This window comes from Corylus avellana, chromosome ca11, assembly GCF_901000735.1.
Source record: "Corylus avellana chromosome ca11, CavTom2PMs-1.0".
Taxonomy (NCBI): domain Eukaryota; kingdom Viridiplantae; phylum Streptophyta; class Magnoliopsida; order Fagales; family Betulaceae; genus Corylus; species Corylus avellana.
Window position 1 is genome coordinate 16,093,177 of NC_081551.1, and position 20,356 is coordinate 16,113,532.

Sequence of the window (20,356 nt, forward strand, 5' to 3'; positions counted from 1 at the left end):
TATAGGCACCCTTATCACCCTTCTCTAGCAAGGGGGAAAGAGAGCTAGATCTTTGAAAACTGCATATATGGCAATTCCATGTGCCTCGCATGCTTGAGACATCGCGAAATTCCCATGACCCGTGTACACCATAGGCCGCTACAATCAGCTTTACCGACAAGATTTATTTATTTATTTATTTATTTTTCGGTCTTTATATTTTGAACTCTTTAATGTTCTATATTTTGTAAATGTGCTATTTATTTGTACTTGTTCTTACTCAAATATTAAAAAAAAACAAAAAAAAAAAATCTTATCACTACTATTGTTTGGGAAGAGAGAGAGAGAGAGAGAGAGAAAGAGAGGTGTTTGAAAAGAACATATATTTGGGGCATTACAATTAACATGCATACAATATGTGATACTGCCAGTAGTACTAGTGCACCTTCAACAGTACCTGTAGTGCAGGGAAAAGCACATGGCACAGCGACTATTGTAGTTGTAGTGCTACAACTCCTGGCACTCACTACTACTAGTACTACCACAAAGTATGGAGATTCTCTTTTGTTACGTGGGTCCTGTCTGCACTACTCACTCTAGTCTCTATCACCGATTGCATCTCTGCATACGCCTCCTCTCCTTCCCATCCAAATGCTTCAAACAGGACAAAAGAATCCAAGTAAGCTATCAGAGGCTCATCATCAAACACCAAAGCTGCATTATTGTTTCCTCCCATTATTGGGTACTCCAAGTCGATACTGCTGCAGTTGAAGCTGTTTCTCTCATCCTTCCAAGGGTTTGAAGTTGTGCTCTCCTTCTCTTTCTCATCTACTTTCCTCCCATCCAAACATTGTTTTGTGGGGCTGATTGTCATATTTGGGCTTCCATTCGCCTCAGCCTGACACAATTTTTTCTTCTTCTTAATGTTCCCCTCCTTTTCCTCGTGATGGTGGTGGCTTGAGTCCATGGCTTTTCTTTTGCCTAAAAGGCATTTCTTGTTCAAATGGGTATTCCAGTAGTTCTTCACTTCATTGTCCGTTCGACCAGGAAGCCGACCAGCAATCAATGACCACCTGCATGAAAAAAGAAAAAAAAAAATGATACGGGCGATAAGATTTCATTCAATAAGAATCTATCCATTTTAATTTCATGATCATGATCATTTAAAGTTTGTATATTTAACGATATACATGATATCAATGTTATCAATGTTGATACGTCTTTTAAAAAATTTAAATACTGTTATATTATGTACATCTTTAAATGCACAAACTTTAAATTATGATCATAAAATGACAATCTATCTATTTTAAAAGAGACTAAAAGCATAATATTATTGGTCAATGGGATAAATGCAGTAATATTTGTACTTCAATTAGTTTTTGTTTCTATTATGGGGATTAAAATGGAAAGCTTTGTGACAATCAAAAACATGCGTCTTTATTTGTACTTGCCAATAGTTTTTGTTGCTGTTTTTTTGGGGGGATTGGTCTCTTTATTTGTACTCGCCAAGAACAGTACTCAATATTCTAAAAAAGATAAGTGGAGAGGTGGATGGATCAAACACATCAAAAAAATTTTGTATTCTACTCACTCAAGGAATAGTGACTAGAATTCATTGATATTTAATTATATGGTAAATGGATGCTTCTAGCTTCCGGCCAATATTCAATTTATCCATTAATTTAATTACATCGCATATTTCTACATGAAAAGTAAATCCCAAGTAATTCATATGCATGATAATTCCCACATGACTAAAAAAACAAAACAGACTTTTCAACCTAGTAACCTATAAGAACACCAAAGACACAAGATCTCTAGAATCATTGAAATGAACTAGATATAAATTTCTTAAATAACCAAGTTTAATAACCAACATAAGAAGGATTTCCAACCAATTTGGAGGAGGTTTTTGTAGGCTAAGTAAGCTAATAATGACAACTACCTGTTTCCAAGAAGCTTATGCATTCGAATGATTAGGTCTTCTTCCTCTTTTGACATCTCCCCACGTTTAATGTTAGGTCTCAGGTAATTCTTCCATCTAAGCCTGCAACTCTTCCCACCCCTCTTCAAACCTATGTAAATAGAGAGAGAGAGAGAGAGAGAGAGAGTTAGATATATTGATGCAAAATTCATGTATAAATTACAAGGGGAAGTGGTGGAGAGAAAAGGAGTAGTTTTACCTGATCTCTCAGAGACAGTAGCCCAGTTGCCTTCACCATGAGCTTCCACATAATTTTTCAAAATCAAATCCTCCTCTGGCTTCCACAAATTCTTCTTTGGCTGCTGTGTTCTCACTCTTTTAACTTCCATGACTCTCTCGCTCTCTCTCTCTCTCTCACTATTTCACTTGGCTTAATTTGGTTGTGCTGTAAAAAAGAGTGAGTCAGTGTGAAAGGGTTATATAGGAAAAATGGTGTGAATATTGGAAGCTCACTGCAACTCGTGCATGGAATTACATTGTACACAATTATAGTGCTAGAGGATTGATCTGAGGGCCCCCTTCTGCTTCCTCTTTTGCTTTCCTTGGAATTATTCCCTTGTAAAAGCAAATCTGCATTCCACTTTCAACACACATTCTCTCCCTCTTATGTATTTTTCTTTTTTCTCATAAATGGGTTGGGCCTACCCTAAGCTTTGGAGCGCCCTTGGCTAACTCCAAAAAATTTTTAAATCCTTACAAAATTATAATTTTCTATAGTATATGCAGGCCATGGCAATAATGATTTTTTTTCACCCTCCTAGATGTAGCTTTTTAGAGAAATTGTTAAAGATTGAGAAAGAAATTGCTAAAGATTTTGCCACAGAGATAATAAATTTTATTCTATGAAAGACTGTCGTCAACTATAATTCAAAGGAAATAAAAGTTTTTTTTAAAGATGACTTTTGTATATATATATATATAGCTTTTGTATACAATTATATATAACTTATGATTTAGTATGAAATTAAGTTTAAGACTTATCTGCTTTTATTTTACATAAACGCACGCGCCCACACATAAAAAGACTATATTTATTTATTTATTTACTTACGTAGTTTCCGACTCCCAACACAAAAAAGCATTAATCCTCCATATATATATATATATAGAGAGAGAGAGAGAGAGAGAGAGAGATCAGCCCACTGGTTAGAACTAATTGTAGCTAAGTTAAAATTGTGAATATAAAGTAGCTTCCATGCATGACAATGACATTAAGCTAATTAGGTTAAAGAGTTAATAATGTTAAGTAAAATCTTGCAATCAAAAAGTAAAAGCATGAGCTGATGATATATATATATATATATATAACACCAAATCTGTATCATTACTGTTGGGTTAGAAAGGATGTTGGAGTATTAATTGGCACTTATCAGTTTCCTTTTTGAGCCGCAAGAGTGTAAGCACTTGTGGAAAAAGCCTCAGGCGCCGCGCGTGTGGGTTTCTCTCGTCTTTGCTGCACTAGTGCTGCCACCCAGTGTTGTAAATGGTAATAAAAAGCATTCTTTTTACTTTTTGATTCTCTTCTTTTATTGCTACACTAAGGTACTCGAGCTACTGAAGCTTTTCTGGCAGACGCACCATCTCAATAAAAGGGTTTATTAAAAGTCTTTAAAAAAAAACCCCCTAGGTTTAAGACCTATATATATGTCATATATATTTGACCTTGCTAGGTAGCCTCATCTCTAAGTAATGGGGTCATGCAATTCTCTAAAGATTAAAGACTAATACAGTAGGTTTAAAATGATCTGTTTGAATTTATGAAAAAAAATTATAAGGACGTGTAATTTCAAGTATCTCGATCATTCACTTAAATTGAATGGCTTAGATTGAGTCAAGTTAGTCTTCAAAGAAAGAAAAAAAAATGGTCACACCACACACTGTATTCTTAGGGTAACAAACCATACTCTCAAGGGGTGGCCGATCACACCCTCAACGTTGAGAGGGTGGTTGGCCATTCCTTAGGAGTGGTCGACTTATCCCTAGGCCCTTAACAACTTATTTAGAAAATAAATTACCGGTCACTCTCTCAGAGAGTATTGGCCTACTACCTATTAAATTTTTTATTATTATTACAAATGTGACTTATTTTAGGTTGTTCATTTTGAATGAACGGTTTGGATTGATCCTTGGAGCTATGCTGGCAACACTTTGAATTGAATGAATTGTAGGACCTCAACCTCAATCCCATCTTTTCACCTAATCCAACAGAATTTAATAGGCTCTCAAATAAGCCTCCATAGTTTATCAGTTGATCAGGTTCTTGGGGGTAGATAGCTACAGCTACATTTCTCTCGTCATGTTCACCCCCACAATGTGCTTCAATGAGCATGCATGGAAAGCTGCCAGGTAGCACAATAGATCAAGTTAATCAAAGAGCCTCCCTGCAACAAAACCCATAATAATAATAATAATAATAATAATAAGCAAAGATAATATACTAAAACCACTGAGGCTTACTTTCAATTAGTAGGTCCAAGATGACTACTTGCTTGTTATATATATATATATATATATATATATAATACAGTAATTATGATGAAAGGAAAGTTTTTTTAATTCCCACCACATGGCATGCATTATGCACTATCTGTTTATTTTCTTCACTTTTGCATGTACTACTGCTTGCCGGTCGGTATAAATCATTGCTGCTCGATTTGGATAGTTGTGAGAGAATGACAGGTCCCTTCAGCTACAGAAACAGACATTTCTCTTCAGCTCAGCAATTTTTTTTTTTTTTTTTTTAAAAGGACACATCTGATAGATATGAAAAATCCAAGTAAAATGGGAATCTCTTTGGTGTCAGTTCAATGTAGATTTTGGGATTTTTGCTTTTTGATGAGGCCATAATTTCTCCCTTTTCACGACTTGGATTCAGCAAATTTGTCTCCTTATCCAGCTGGCCAGACAAAAGAAAGACATATCATCGTCCTTATCATTGTGGAGGGCTGTCAGTAATGGGGCTGATCAGGTTCACCAAAATCTACTTGCTGTTTCACCACTGTGGGGAAATGCATGTGACTGATCACTCACTGCCACCCAGCTGCCCCCATAATTAACCACAAGAGAGAATTATATATAAATGTTTGATTTCTCTAAGTTTTTTTTAAAAAAATTTGGTTCCCTGATATGTCACCATCTCATATCATCTTTAATTTTAGTGAATAAAGGTATAAGAAAATGGAATGATGACACTTTGAAACCAAAATTTTTTTAAATAAAATTGCTACTAATTTTCTTTGACAAAAATAAAATAAAATTTACAAGCAATACTTCATTAATTAGTCTCTTTTTTTTTTTTTTTCCAAAATTTCCATATTGTAAGTTTAAATATTGATACGCCTGGATTTTATCTTCCCGGGTTCGGCCAAACAATTTATTTTGAATGTCGACTAGCCTAGGCCAAGATCAGCCAAACATCGTCATTTCAGGACCTACAAAAGAATTACACTAGGTTGTAAAGTACTCGATCACTCTCGTTATTTAAAATAGTTCAAACCTCAATGTACAACAAACGACACGAGACAAAGTCGTACGAAGAAGGGATGACCTTCAACAAGAGGGAACATGGATCAAAAGTGAAGGTACCTAAGCACTTCATTAACTCATTTGCAAGACACTAATTCTAAAACTCTTCCTCTCAAAAAACGAAGAATTCTTTCTTAATTAGTTTCCAATTGACTTAACCATCAGATCGAACTAGCCTCAACAAGGCTCTAAGCCATTTTTCTAAGTGATTTTGTTCTATATATGATCAAATATTATCTTTAACTATAAGCTTAACAAGTAGCAGATCTTGAAGGAGAAAAAAAAAATAAAAAAATCAACAAAAATAAAAATCTTAGAGCTGTTAATTTGCTGATGTGTGGCTGCTGCAGCTGCTTCTTTTAATCCTCATACAAAGCATTTTCACTGTGTATTATTAATATGAGTAAGCCAACTGATTGTGAGGCATATATATATATATATATATATATATATATATATGATGAGAGAGAAAGAGAAGAATGGAACAGGAAAAAGATAGAAGTCGCTGCCGACAGAAATGAGTAGAACTGGGGTGAGCTTCAAATCTACTGGGGGACAGACAAAGGTGTTAAACAACAAAAGAATCATATTCAAACTACTTAATATCGTGTGTGTGTGTGTGTGTTTGTAGTTTGTACAAAGAAAAAGGTACCAAGTGAATCCCATATATATATATTTTGAATTTTTAGGAATATTTGATCCTTAAAATTTGGCAGGACTAGTGCTAATTATTCTCTTCTTCCTTTTTGCCTTTCCAGTCATTATCGCATTGTAAAGTTCTCCACCACCTCATAAAAGGAGGCTTTAGATTCAGGCCATGAAAATGACAAGTTTTTGTGTGCTCTGCACAAGCCGTATACTTTTTTGTTTAATTCCTCGACAACTGGATTTCCCTTTGCAGATGATGAAAAAACGTGCCTATTTGGGCTGGGCTGGGCGGCTCGAATGGGCTGCGACTCTTACACTTTGTTTTTTTGTTTTTTGGTTGGGACAATATATAAGAACAACCCATGGGATGGGAAGAATAATTCATTGGAGGATGAGTATTTTGTTTTACAATTGGAAATTTCCAACCCATTTTATTTGTAAATCAATATATTTTTAACTTATAGTTTGTTTGTTTGCTTGTGTCATTCAATGAGCTTGATTTAAGTAGTATTGAAAAGGAAATTGCAGCTCAAGGTGGTGGCCGGTAGTAAAAATGTTTTCCTCTTTGGCTTATTTTTATAGTATAAATCAACTCATATTAACAAATGAAGTGGCTTTTCGAACCCATTTTTTTACACCTATAGGTAGTTTTTACAATCACCATTGGATATGGAATGAATTTTTACGTAATTTTAAAATTCACCTATGGGTGTTGAAAAATGGTATGGAAGTAACTGTAGCAATCTTTTCGTATAAAGATTTATCTCATATCCAATTGTAGTTTTAAAAGCTACTTATGGATATGAAGAAATGCGTGTGAATAAGTGAAAATAAGTGTAACATTACTCATAGTACCAATAGAACCAAACTGGTATTTAACCCTTTAGATAACTTTGCTGAAGATCTTCAACAAAAGCTTCTTCATTTTAGCTTTTCAAAAAGCAATATTCTCTTGCTCTATCGAACAAGAGGTGTGCATGACTTAAAGAGTCGCAAACACAATAAAGATTAAACCCAAGACCCTTGTATTGTCTCCATCTTGGGTAAAAGATACAACTTTGTCAATCAATGAAGGTGTTCTAACAAAAAAAATGAAAAAGGCAAACTCACTAGCTCATTATTATTAGCCAAAACGTATGCAAAAGAAACATAATTATATAGAATTAGGACATCATCTCGCAAAGTTCGCTCTCGGTCAATCTATAGAACAAATCTAGATGGAAGATGTCTCTTCGTGTGTTCATGACATTGTACTTGCTGAGCAAGAATCTTCGAACTGAGTTTTTTTATATAAGAGTGACTCATTAATTTCATTATCTTATTGAATGAAATTAATAATTTATTTTATATTTACTATTTTTTTTAAAATCAGATTATAAATACGGAATTATTATAACATGTTATTACTCATTAAGGGTGCGTTAGACAAAAAATGCGATTTTAAACCAAATCACAAAAAATTGAATTATTTAGAATTGCGTTTTTAAAAAATTATAATTTGAAAATGTAAATTTTTCTGTATTTTCAAATCGCAGGTATATAAGGAGGTGCTTTTTTTAAAAACACACAATTTTTAAAGGCTAAACTACGATTTTAAAGGTCAAATTGCGAGTTTACCAAACGCTTAACTATGTTTTTTAAAATCACACTTTTTGAAATCGTAAACCAAACGAACCTTTAAGATTCTTTGTACAAGTGAGGTAAGAATATTGAAGCATGATTTCATTTTCATTATAAAGAGTAAATTAATTATTAATTTTTTACTTTCAAATTGGAAAAATCCTATTATAATTAATTAAGCACGGTTTCCTCCAAAATATATGTTATTAATCAAAATAATTGAGAAATTATTAATCAACTGTAGTATTTCCTATTCTGATATATTCTATAATTTTTTTTTTTTTAATTGAAATTCAAAAGAGTTAAAGGAGGTGATGTTACACAATTACGCACGCATTACGAAGGGTAGAATTTGAGTCACTTTCAAGCTGGCATGCTGGCCATGGGGGCCGGCCGGGGATTCATTCACTTTCCCACCGTTTCCACAATGATTTCTATCTTTTCTTTGTTCACCTACAAATCAAATGAATCTTTCTTTCTTCTTTCTTTCTTTCTTTCTTTCTTCTGCAAAAGTGAAAGCAACCCCCTCCTTCAATCATTCTCCACATTAAACCCCACCTCCTCACTACAAACTTGTCGTGTTTTGGCCAACTGATCAGTCTTTGCTAGCTTATGCTTATCTAAAACCCTTCTTTGCTTCTCGAAAATAATTCATTTCCTCTTCGATTAATGATGTTGTTCCTATCACAAAAGGAGAAAAAAGGAAAAGCACATACATATTGTCTTTTATCTTTACTTTCTGTTTTTTTCTTTGAATCAACACTAACATGGTTCCAAGGAAGGTCACTGGATGTTTCCTGAACATGCAGTGATCATTATTTGTTTTATTAATACATTTTTTAAATGATCTCTCAGTAGTGTACGTAAATTAATTCATGGTAAGAGAAATTATCATCTTTCATTTCAAAATGGAAAAAACCCCAGAAAGCTTCCTTTATGAAACTCGTAGTAGGCTTCCAATGGGAAGAAGGAAAAAAGAAAAGAAAAAGATATTGGTCAAAAGTACTCAAAAGACAAATGATGCAAAATCCTTATTAAATTAATATATGCATATATATTACCGTGAAAGGGACAAGGTAGGAAGTTACATGAAATTTAAAGTTAATCTCAGACAAACAGCAGATCGAATTGCCAAGGCATAGGAAGTTATTTTTTGAGACTCATTAAGTCGACTCTTGTTGCCTTTATAACTTTGATTAATCAACTGCGCGCTCTCATAGGCTCCGTTTGATAATCGATTTTGCTTGATTTTGGCTCTACACTATTCATCTCACTTTTTTTTATTTTTTTAATATTCTCTTATTTTTTACATCACATCAATATTTTTTTTTTTATTATTCAAATAAAAAAAATCACAACAAAATAAACTTTTTTCATTTTTCCATACCAAACATTCTTACTTTTTCACTTTTTAAAAAAAAAATATTCTTACTTTTTTTTCACATCAATCACTTTTTGCTACAGTATTAAACCAAAACCAAAACAAAATTATTTATCAATCGAACCCATAATGCCTGCATGCAAAGACGTTACAAAATGCCCTTTAAAGACAAGTAGACAACCTTGTGGGCTTAACAAGTGTTTCTCGCCTTAACATCTTTATGGCTTTTTTTTTTCACATTAATGCTAAGTACATTAAAAAAAAAAAACAGAATAATAGAAAATAAATAGAGGCAGAAACTCCTTAAGGTCCAATTAAAGTCCTAAAAAGTATCTTCAATGATTTCAAAGGAGTCATCAAGGATTTGAATAGGATTTATTATAACTAAAAAAGAGGATGAGGACCACTATAATTATAACTCATTATGATTTCAAAGGAGGCAAGTACAAAATGTTTTTCAAATGTGAACTCCATTAAAAAAAAAAAAAAAAAACACTTCTAACATTTATATCACATTAAAGCACCTTTTTCTTTTTTTTTTTCAATCCAAACCATTATCATACATTTTCAATGACGAAAGTTATATGATCAAACTGAATTGATCTAACCAAAGAACGTGGAATTTAAATGAAAGAACAAAATTGATCTAAGCTTTGTTGCTAATCTGGTTTGTTAATCGCATTCCTCACACTGGACAACAGTTAAGCACATTCTTCGATCTCTCAAGAGCACTATCACTCGAGGTATTCTCTTTTAACTTGATCCACTTCGGTTGATCAACATTTTAGTAGTAGTTATTTTATTTACTTCAACTTTTGTTCCATTTTCTAGAATGCTAAAAAAAACATGCCACACTGTCACGCTCCAGCACCAAAGCTAAGTTGTCTTCGCTTCTTATTAAAGCATCTATGTGCGTACATCTTTCTTCCTCAACCCCCACTAGTGATTCAATATGACAACATCATCGATCGATCCATTTCTCTTTGCTCCAGCCCAATCTTTCATGTCAAAATGAAGCATCTTGAAGTTGATTACCATTTTGTCAAAGAGAAAGTTGTGCACAAGGAGCTTTGTGTTCGATACCTCAACATTAATGTCGACTCAATCAAGGCTTTCCAAATCTGACCCTAGCTAGTCAATCACATAGCATTTCCAATTTTCCAAGATTTATTTTCCTTATAGAGTTTTTTTTTTATTTTTTTCATTTAATTTGAATATGTTAGCTTTGTATTATAAATAGACTTGTAAATGAAATACAGTACTAGGAAGGTGAAGCACATAATTTTAAACCTATCTCCTTATTTTGTTCACCAACCAGACAACCATATTGTCATGTACCAACAAAATCCGATCCGACTGTCATTGGTCGGGCTTAGCCTAGCCCACAGAGTGGGCCATTTTTTGGCCTATTTGAATCTCAAATTTAACTTGCTTTTTATTTTTTCCACAAATTCTTAGATCAAACAAACTTAAAAATGGAGATGGAGACATGCCCAAGCTGTCGGTCGACATGGTCCCATTATGCTTAATTTCTCACTGGACAAAATTTTTTTTCAAACTGGTCGGGATAAAATATCTTTCAACCTACGTAAAATAGTACTAAGCATTTATAAACATTTGAAATACACATTAAATTATTAACCTCGTTAATAGCAATTTATTAATTTAGACTAAATTTAATATACCTTTTAAATGCTTACGTCTTCTAGCATTATTTTACATGGATAGGAAGATAACCGATTTAGTGGAAATTTCTGTCTTTCCTCATTGGCCCCAGAAATGAATTCCGTCCTCCCTATACGAAATTATCACAGCTGGGATTGGGACTTGGGAGTGAAGGGTGAAGAAGGTGGTGGAAGAGATAGGATAGGGCTCCTCATTGCCAATTTAGGAAATTAATGGTGAATAAAACGACGTAGGTAGAGAGGATAAGCATGTACGACAGAAACTGGCATACGTTTTAATGGCTCGACTGTCTGGGTCCATAATGAAAGTAAGCCCAACCACTAATTTTTCGTAGTTTGAGTTGATTTTGATTGATTGAGCCCTATTACCTATGGCTATGTGTGATGGACTGCAGTCTATTGCAGCTATAGGCCCCTAAATAAATGGGGAAGTTATGATTCAAGGGAGAGGTTGGTGCTATATATATGTATAGGGGAGAGGCTTACATGCTATATATATGTATAGATCCATTGGTCCGAAAGGAGTTCGAAATTATTTAAAAACACTGGGTACAAACTATATATATGGGATTTGGCTTACATGCTGTTATTTTAATAACAGCATGTATGCTGTAGTTTAATCAACGGTCAAGATTAAATTTCTCAAAATCTCTTTTCATTTTCTCTCTCCTATTAAATACTTATAAAAGTAAGTCAACTTTAAAATTAAATCTTGACCGTTGATTCAACTACAGCATACATGATGTTATTAAAATAACAGCATGTAAGCCGGATCCATATATATGTATAGATCCATTGGTCTGAAAGGAGTTCGAAATTATTTAAAAACACTAGGTACAAGCTATATATATGTGTAGATCCATTGGTCTGATATATATGTATAGATCCATTGGTCTGAAAGGAGTTCGAAATTATTTAAAAACACTGGGTACAAGCTATATATATGTATAGATTCATTGGTCTGAACGGAGTTCGAAGTTATTTAAAAACACTAGGTACAAAATTAGTTGCTCCCAGTCCTGGCTAAGATGTTCAGGATGTTCATAATTATGGGTACCACATATACCGTGTAGAATAGGTTGGTTGGAAAAATAAAATCCTCTTTTTTGTTACCTTGTTACTTGGTTTCGTTTTGATTGTATCTACATTGTTTTTTGGTTAGTTTTGGACTGTTGTTTGAGTCATCTACCCTTTTTGTTTTGTATCCTGTTGTAATTCTCCATTTCTCACTTTTCCTTATTTGATTAAAAAAAAAAAAAATCATCTTTTTATTTAGGCTTTTGGGTAAGCTAATTAAAGAGATTATGGGAATTTATTTAGAAGACCAACATCTCTTTTGATATATATATATATATATATATATTTTCACTACACACTTCACACTTCACACTTCGACAAATTTTTTATTCTTCTTTTAGCTTTTTTTAAATATTATTTTTTATTATATTATTGCCAATACTCATATTTTCTAATTGGCGTGCCTCGTTTTGAGAATAAGGGAAACGCGAACTTAGTCTCAAGGCAACATAACAAAGCAGGAGATTAAAACTTTCTTATATACAGATTTTGTCATGTTAGACAGTACTACAGAAGGCAAGGGGCTCAAAATACATAGTTGCAATACTATGTTGAAAGTAATCTAGGGTCCATAGAGAATAATTATTGATGCTACATTGTATCTTCAATAACAAAATCTCTGAGCACCTAAGAAATGAACAATGTTGCTCCAAGGAAATTGTTGGCATCTACTCCTTAGCGTTCGCTATACATTGACTAATTAAAGTTGTACAAAGACATGAGTATCGATGCCTGTAAACAGAGTTTACGAGTGAAAATTGTAGGTCTCACAACTTCAGAAAGTAAACACAAAATATAAGTAGAATTATATAACAAAATATTAAATTGAATGAAAATTTGAATCACAGGTATCATAAATACCTTTGGATGGAGAAACATCATTTGCTTGCAATACAAAATCACATAAGTGGAAGATTAAATCATAGAGCAGACTGTTGAGAATAAAGCCAATATTTTTGCTATAAAATATTTCAAGACTTCATTCCATTTATTTTCATTTTTGTAAACTATTTATGTTTTACTCCTTGGGCCATCTCTGCACTTCTTAAATCATGAGTGGTGCAGGTTGACTTGTTCTGAATGACCCTTGTGAGCTCATCCTATAGCCACAAGAATGCTGTCTGCCGTGGAGATTTTTTCAGATAATCAGAAGAAGGACACCTTTGTGTATCTATCATTTGATGTGATGTGTTATGCTATCTTTTGATAACAAGTGTCAAGTGATCCAAAATATGTCATAGACATGTCATGTGGTGCCAGAGGGTTAAACTTATAAAATAGAGATATGCTCCTTTGCATTCTCTGCACCATCTACTCACCATCTATGTGTCTTAATTTTATTTTATTATTATTATTATTATTTTGAAAAAGTCAAGATGCACTCACATGAGATGGTGAGCAGATGGTCTTGGGAATGAAGAGAAGCATTCCTCTATAAAATATAGTACACCTGCAAAAATTTCATAAGAGCATTTTCAGTAGTACTGGCTATTTTAGTTATTCAAAATACATATTTTTCGATTTTAACTACTCATTTTTAATACAAATTTGAACTTTAAATATTATTTTTATTAAAAAGAAGAAAAGAGAGAGAAAAGGGAGAGGAAACGAAGAAAGAAAAGAATAAAAAATTACTTCAATTTGTTATAGTAACACTTTATACGTAGACGTTTTATGTAGCACAAAGTTTTTATTTTGAAGCATCTCTTGGAGACTAAAAATGACCCATAATATTTAGTTATTATCAACTATAGCATGTGCAAATTCATGTATAATGAGAATTCTCTTTTCTAAGATTCATAAACAATTGTAGTATGTGCAAAGTGTTGTTGAGAATGAATAAAATAAATAAACATTTTGCTACAGTAATTACCCAAAAATTACTAACCATTATAGCGAAAAAAATATGTTTTACCTAAGCTGAATAAAACTGTTAAACCTAATTTTTACCTCATATTAACTAAATATATATACAAATTTAAAAAAAAAAAAAAAGGAGCTTGGAACTTGTGGTGATCCGACCATAGTATTAGTACCATGGACACGAGACAGAATACCATTCCATGTGGTCTCCACTCACCCACGCCACGTGCACTCCAATTAAACCAAACAACTAGAAAGCTGTGTTTGGGGGAGAATCAAGCTAAAACGATCGAGTGACATTTGCAGTCAATTCAAAAAAAAAATTGAAGGGACTTCTGTATCCTTCTGGCTTCTACTTTCGATTTATATGATCAAAAGCCCTACACCGACAATGAGACCACAGCATTTTCAAATTTGTTATATATAGCATTTTTAATAGCATTAATAAGAAAATATGTGTTTCTCATATGTTTTATAAACATGTCATTTTATTAGACTGGCGGTTTGTAGCTAAATTTTGTCAAAAAAAAAAAAAAAAAAACACTTCAAAATCATCAAAATTGTTAATTTCTTAATGGATAATTAGTTAGAACCGAGTAAATCACTGTTTGTCCTAATAGTTTAAGCTAATAAAAGATATTAATTATGTTTATTAGGTGATGCCCAACTAGTGAAATATTTAATTAAAATTACGATGAATTGTGAAGTCAGAATATAAACTCATAACCTATCTCTAATAACATGTTATGTTGTTACTATGCACAACAATAATGAATAATATGAAATCGAAGAGAAAGTCGAGATACAGATTTACATGGTTCGGCAATGTGTCTACATCTACATGAGAGTGACTATATTTTACTATTAATGATTCAAGGTTTTACAATATATACAACCACTAGTATATAAGAAAACCCTAATTGTACGAACGTATTTTGAAAATTTTCGTTTTGTCTATTCGGCAAACCACTAGTATTTCAGTATTACTCTCTATACTTAAAAAAATATGAACCACTAATTTCAACATGTTAAACCGTCACTTGTTCCAAAAGTAAGACCGATAAGAAGAGAAGAATTTGTCATATACTCCCTTTGGCCGTTTATGAGTAATCTGATTCCTTAGGTATGCTATGGGATAAATGTCCAAGTGTATGTTTTTTTTTTTTTTTTTTGCCTGGTCCTTACGGAATATGAAAAATATCTTGGTGGACCCAACTAGGAGACACAATTGAAAGGCAACGGTTGAAATGCCCTATTCATGAGAGAACCTCTCCTCCACAATCTACACTGTTGAAACCAGCTCAACACAAGAACCACCACCCATCTTTGGTCGACGCATGTGGACGAGATTTCAACCTTAAATTCTTCCACCTTTTGAAACTTGGGGAGCCCAAATTCTTGGGCGCACGTGGCTGTGGTCCTTGCTCTATATTATAGACCGTAGGGGGGGGTGTAGACTAGAGGGAGTAATCACATTCATGACGAGCAATGGCTGGAGAGGGAGTAATCGAATCGTATAGGTGTGGTGGGTGGCAATCACCGTATACTGTCTGGCGCGGGTTCAGCGCTGCAGGTGGGAGGGGGAGGAGAGGTTGGGGGGGGGCTCGTGGGCTTGCCGGGGATGACGTGAAATCCGCGTGGGTTTCTTTCAACAATCTTCAAGCCTTCTGACACGAACAGAGAGTGGGATTTGGTTGAATTTCCGGGGGGCAAAGTTGATTTGTTGGAACTGTGTTTTATTGCGTATGTGCAAGAGGGACCATACAACAACTATTTTTGTATTTCTGTCATTGCGACCAACCCATCAAACAAAACCAGAACAAAGCAAGGGAACATGTGTATCTAGTTTTCTAGCTTTTCTTTTTTCTCTCTCTTAAACAATCATTTTTTTTATCCTTAATCCACGTGCTAATAACATTTTACCATAATGATGGTACAAAATCGTTCATCTTTATCTAAAGGGTGTTCTTTAATCATAACACGTATCCTATGCTTGGAAAAGACAGGCCTCACGAGCCAAATAAAGAAAAGCGCGTAAACAATTTCTACTCTCGCACTTTTAAGTGCATTTTCTTTTATATGTAAATAAAATTTGTTGTTAAATTCAAAATTTAATAATATCTTTTACTATTCTGTTAAAAAAAATGTGCATTTAAAAATCTTCAAATGTGTAGCGTTTTTGGTAAGACGAGGGCATGTTCAACAAAAGAAGTTGAGTGGGCCGGACCCACCCGGTTCCATCGGTTTGACTATCAAGCCAATAACCGACCGGGAAAAGGAAACGGAAATCTAGAGTCTAGAGTGTAGACCCTAGAGATGCTTTCTTTCAATTAATTTAATGGGCCCGCAGTGAGACAGAAAGAAAGGGCACTGCAGTTTCGCGCTTCTGTTGGGAGCGTGAAGACAACGCTCTACTAACTAAACACTTCCTTAGATTTTTATTTTTCTATACAACCGCTGTTTTTTTTCTCTTTTTTGATATGTTCACATAAAGGAAGGAGAAAGATTCGAACTAGTGACCTTCGCTGCACGAGACGTGGTCCATAACCGATTGAACTATCCCTTTGGGACCATACAACTGTTTTTTTCTTTCTAGTCTGAGCAAAGTTTTCAAAAAATTGCAATAAACCCAAAAAAAAAAAAAAATCTTGCTTTTACCTTTATTTTACTTCTCCCTCTTTCATTAATTGTTCTCATTCTATGCAAACCAAAAAAAAAAAGCACAACAACAACAGCAAAATCTTGCTTTTACCTTTATTTTACTTCTCCCTCTTCCATTAATTGTTCTGATTCTATGCTAAGCAAAAAAAAAATCTCAATTTTGAATATGTTATTTACAAACAAAGTCCATAATGGCAAGCGAATAGTTTGCTTAAAATTTGAACATGTAACAGGATTAATGGTAATTTTTGATACAACGTGAAAATTGAGCAATCTAACTGGTTTAATTAAAGAATAATACTATAAATAAAATTTTTGTCCTACTTTTATCCTCCAAAGTTTATGTTGTATATAACTTTTAAAATTATGATAAAAAATCAATCTAATGATGGTTTTGACATGAATTTAATATAAAATTAGTGAGTTAAGGTCGAACAGCAGCTCTCACTCGTTTTAATTAAGGGAAATTATATATAAACTTCTTAGGTCAACGCGCTTTTTTTAAAAACTTCCTGAATATTTTTTTTTAGAAATTTAGTCTTTGGGTCACTTAAAACTACTAAAAAAACTCTCTACCATCAATTTTTGTTAACTGCCGTTAGTCCACTCAAAACTCCCCATTTTATCTGATTAAAATATTCATTTTTTATTAATTTAATTTAAAAAATTAAATCTTAAAAAAAAAAAAAAAAAAAAAATTGAAGGGTGGCCAGGGGTGGCGGTGCCAACCCCCCAACCCCTATGGGGTGGCCGTAAGCCGCGAGCCACCCCATAGGTGGAGGGGTGGCCCTTGCCCACCCTTGGGGTGGCTTTGACCACCCGCAGTGGACTAGGCAGCTGCTGGTCACCACAAACCACCCATGGGGTGGCTGCAGCGGCCACCCAACCCCTGTCAGGGTGGCGAGCCACCCATGCGTTGGAGGTGGCGCTGGCTGGGGTGGCAAATTACCGCCCACGAGGGTGGTTTGGGGTGGCAGAGTAGGCTACCCTTCCACCCATGGGGTGGCTCCCGCGGCCACCATGGAGTGAAAGGGTGGCCAGGTGAGCCACCCCATGGAGTGTTTGGTGGCCCAGCCGGTACCCCAAACCGCAGGGGAATGACAGCAAGCCACCCAGGGGTGGTCAAACTTCACCCCATAGGGGAGTTGAAACACCCTTCAATTTTATTTTTTTTTAGATTTAATTTTTTTAATTAAATTAATAAAAAAATGAATATTTTAATTAGATAAAACGAGGAGTTTTGAGTGGACTACGGCAGTAAACAAAAATTGACAGTAGGAAGTTTCTAGTAGTTTCGAGTTACCCAGGGACTTAATTTCCGCAAAAAAAAAAAAAAAAAAAAAAAACCCTCAAGAAGTTTTTTTAAAAAACGCATTGATCTAAAGAGTTTATATATAATTTCCTTTTTAATTAAATGAGTTGAATTAAGATTAATTTTATAATCTTATATATTTATCAAGACATGATTTAAATTTATCATGTGAACATGAATTGTCACCATTCACATCCACAAGGGTATCAACGAATACCCGACATTGAGTTCCAAAGCATGAGATTCATTCAGTTCCCAAAAGCATTCATAATTTCGATGGAATAGAATTCTGTGTGTTTCAATCCCAATTGAATTTGAGATTCACCGACAACAAAATTCGGATGGAGAACAATATAGTGTGCGCAAAGTCACGTGGCTTTAATGCGCGTGGGTAGCTTTAAACAGGGTAGTGTTGGGAAGGTTCAGAAAACAATGAACAAAGGAAACATCCGGGCAACTGGGTCGGCCAAAAGTGGAGCATTGATACGGACCCCTTTCCATTTGTTTCCAACACCCTGTCCCACGCCCCGCCCGCCCCGCCATTCTCTCCCTCTCTCTCTCTCTATATTAAAAGCCCCACTACCAAGAATCCTACATTGCTTAACTCGATCCTTCGCCCTTTTGCTTTCACACTCCTTTCTAGTTTGCTCTTGCTGATCGATCTCCTGATTATATTATTGCCTTCTCCTTGTTCTGTTGTTGTTGTTGGATTATAGCCATGGAGCTTCAGCTGGGTCTTGCTCTTCCGACCAATCCGACCAAAGGCTTCGATTTAAATTACTATGGTTACGAGCCTAAGGAGGTCGTGGTCTCGGGGCTCTGGTTCGATGGCAATAATTGCTACGTGTCTAGCCACCAAGACATCAATATTGACGACAACAAAAAACGTAGTTTTTCCCAAGCCTTTGAGAATAGTAGCACAGATAGAGCCGTGCCTCGAACGCTTCCTTTGCTGCTTTGGAACAACCGTCCCAACGAGGAAGACGATCCCAAAGACCCCAACAATCATCACTCTTTATTCGCTTTTAACAAGTACGTTAACTGTCATCTCTTTTTCTTTTTCCTTTTTTTAATTTAATTTTCATTTGATCATGGGATTCAATTAAATATATGTGTAGAAATGATGATGGGGATCGAGATGGTGTGGTGGGGTGGCCGCCGATCAAGTCATGGAGGAATAATAATAATAAGAGGGTTTGCCACGACAACCAAGGTGGTCGGAGGTTATTGGAGAATGCGTATGCTTATTGTGGAGGCAGAAGATCAAACTCCATGTACGTCAAGGTGAAGATGGAAGGAGTTGCAATTGGCAGAAAAATCGACTTAACCCTCCATAATTCCTTTCAAACGCTCACGGATACCCTCATTGACATGTTTCAGAAATGTAAGTATAGTTAATTATAATTCATTTAATTAAATATGTTAAATTCTTGATTTTTAATTCATTAATTTTATATTAGATCATGTTAAATTGAAAATCTTGTAAAAAATTATCAATCCCGGAATCGAAATTCATTTAATTCTTTTTTAACTTATCAAATTAGTGAAAACTGTCAGCATTACGTGAAATAAGGAGGCATGGGATTGACACGTGCGTTTTTGGTTTTGTTTTTAAGGGTTGTTGGAAACAGGTCAGAAAAACTCGAACATCTACAAGCTCGCTTACCAAGACAAGGAAGGAGACTGGCTGTACACTGAAGACGTATCTTGGAGGTAAGCAATTGTAGGAAAGTTACAGTACACAAACCATTTTCCTTCTTTATTATTGTCGGAAATATTTCACTTAAAAGTGGAAAGGGAAAATAAAAAATCATAGATACTGTTTGGGGTATGCAATTCTTTCAATTAACACCTGAAATTTCTGGGTTTTTTTTTTTTCTTTTCTTTTCCAGGACTTTCATCGGGTCTGTGCAACGTCTCAAGTTGCTGAAGAGCAGCAGTAAATGAGCAAACAGTACTTATCGTAACCCGCAGCGTTTTAGCTCTATATTTAAAGGGTCTGTAGACTCTCGTATGGATTTTGTGACATGAATTTTGGATGACTACGTAAATATAGTTTATTTAGAAGTAGAACATCCTAGCTAGTGCTATAACCTATGGATAACCGTTTACCCCAAAGTAAGAGGGAAAAAAAAAAAAAAAAAAAAAAACATAATTATAGTTAGATCTGCTTAAAATTTCTTTCTTTCCTTCTTGTTAATGAATAATTAGCTGGAATTTCTTCTTTATTCTTTTATGCATTGATAACTTTCATAGAATACTTTGACTAACCAATGATAAAAACGGTAGTGACATTTACGCTATTACTTTAAAATGACTAATTAATTTAAAACTTCGTTATAATCACTTATTAAGTTTAGGTTTATCTAGTACATAAGTAATGTGAAACTTAACACTCGTGAATATCTTTATAAATTATTGAGTTACTTATTTTTTCAACATGAGATCGAGGTGTTACAAAGGCTCTTTGAGCTGTTTAAATTGCATGTATTTTGGACGGTTTTGCAATCATTTATCTCTATTGAATTGCTTAAATTACATGCAATTTGAATAGTCAATCGTAGAGAATTTCAATCCTTTTCGAAGTCTATCAAGGAGGACTTCTTTTATTTTTGAAT

At 34.3% G+C, this 20,356-nt stretch overlaps 2 protein-coding genes across 3 annotated transcripts; one reads left to right on the plus strand and one right to left on the minus strand.

Moving 5' to 3' along the window:
- Positions 1–347: 347 nt before the first annotated feature.
- Positions 348–2,411, minus strand: LOC132166243 (transcription factor MYB82). Its single transcript, XM_059577025.1, has 3 exons — positions 2,166–2,411; positions 1,928–2,057; positions 348–1,052 (listed from the first exon to the last, which is right to left on the minus strand). Exons 1-3 carry the CDS (start codon positions 2,293–2,295, stop codon positions 518–520), a joined length of 795 nt encoding a protein of 264 aa, XP_059433008.1. The 5' UTR covers positions 2,296–2,411; the 3' UTR covers positions 348–517.
- Positions 2,412–18,327: 15,916 nt separating this feature from the next.
- LOC132166029 (auxin-responsive protein IAA29-like) lies at positions 18,328–19,966 on the plus strand. Of its 2 annotated transcripts, none has more exons than XM_059576770.1 (4): positions 18,328–18,770; positions 18,857–19,122; positions 19,355–19,451; positions 19,631–19,966. In XM_059576770.1, exons 1-4 carry the CDS (start codon positions 18,457–18,459, stop codon positions 19,683–19,685), a joined length of 732 nt encoding a protein of 243 aa, XP_059432753.1. In that variant the 5' UTR covers positions 18,328–18,456; the 3' UTR covers positions 19,686–19,966. The 2 variants fall into 2 exon arrangements, with proteins under 2 accessions (XP_059432753.1, XP_059432754.1); XM_059576771.1 differs by having other exon boundaries at positions 19,370–19,451.
- Positions 19,967–20,356: the final 390 nt, after the last annotated feature.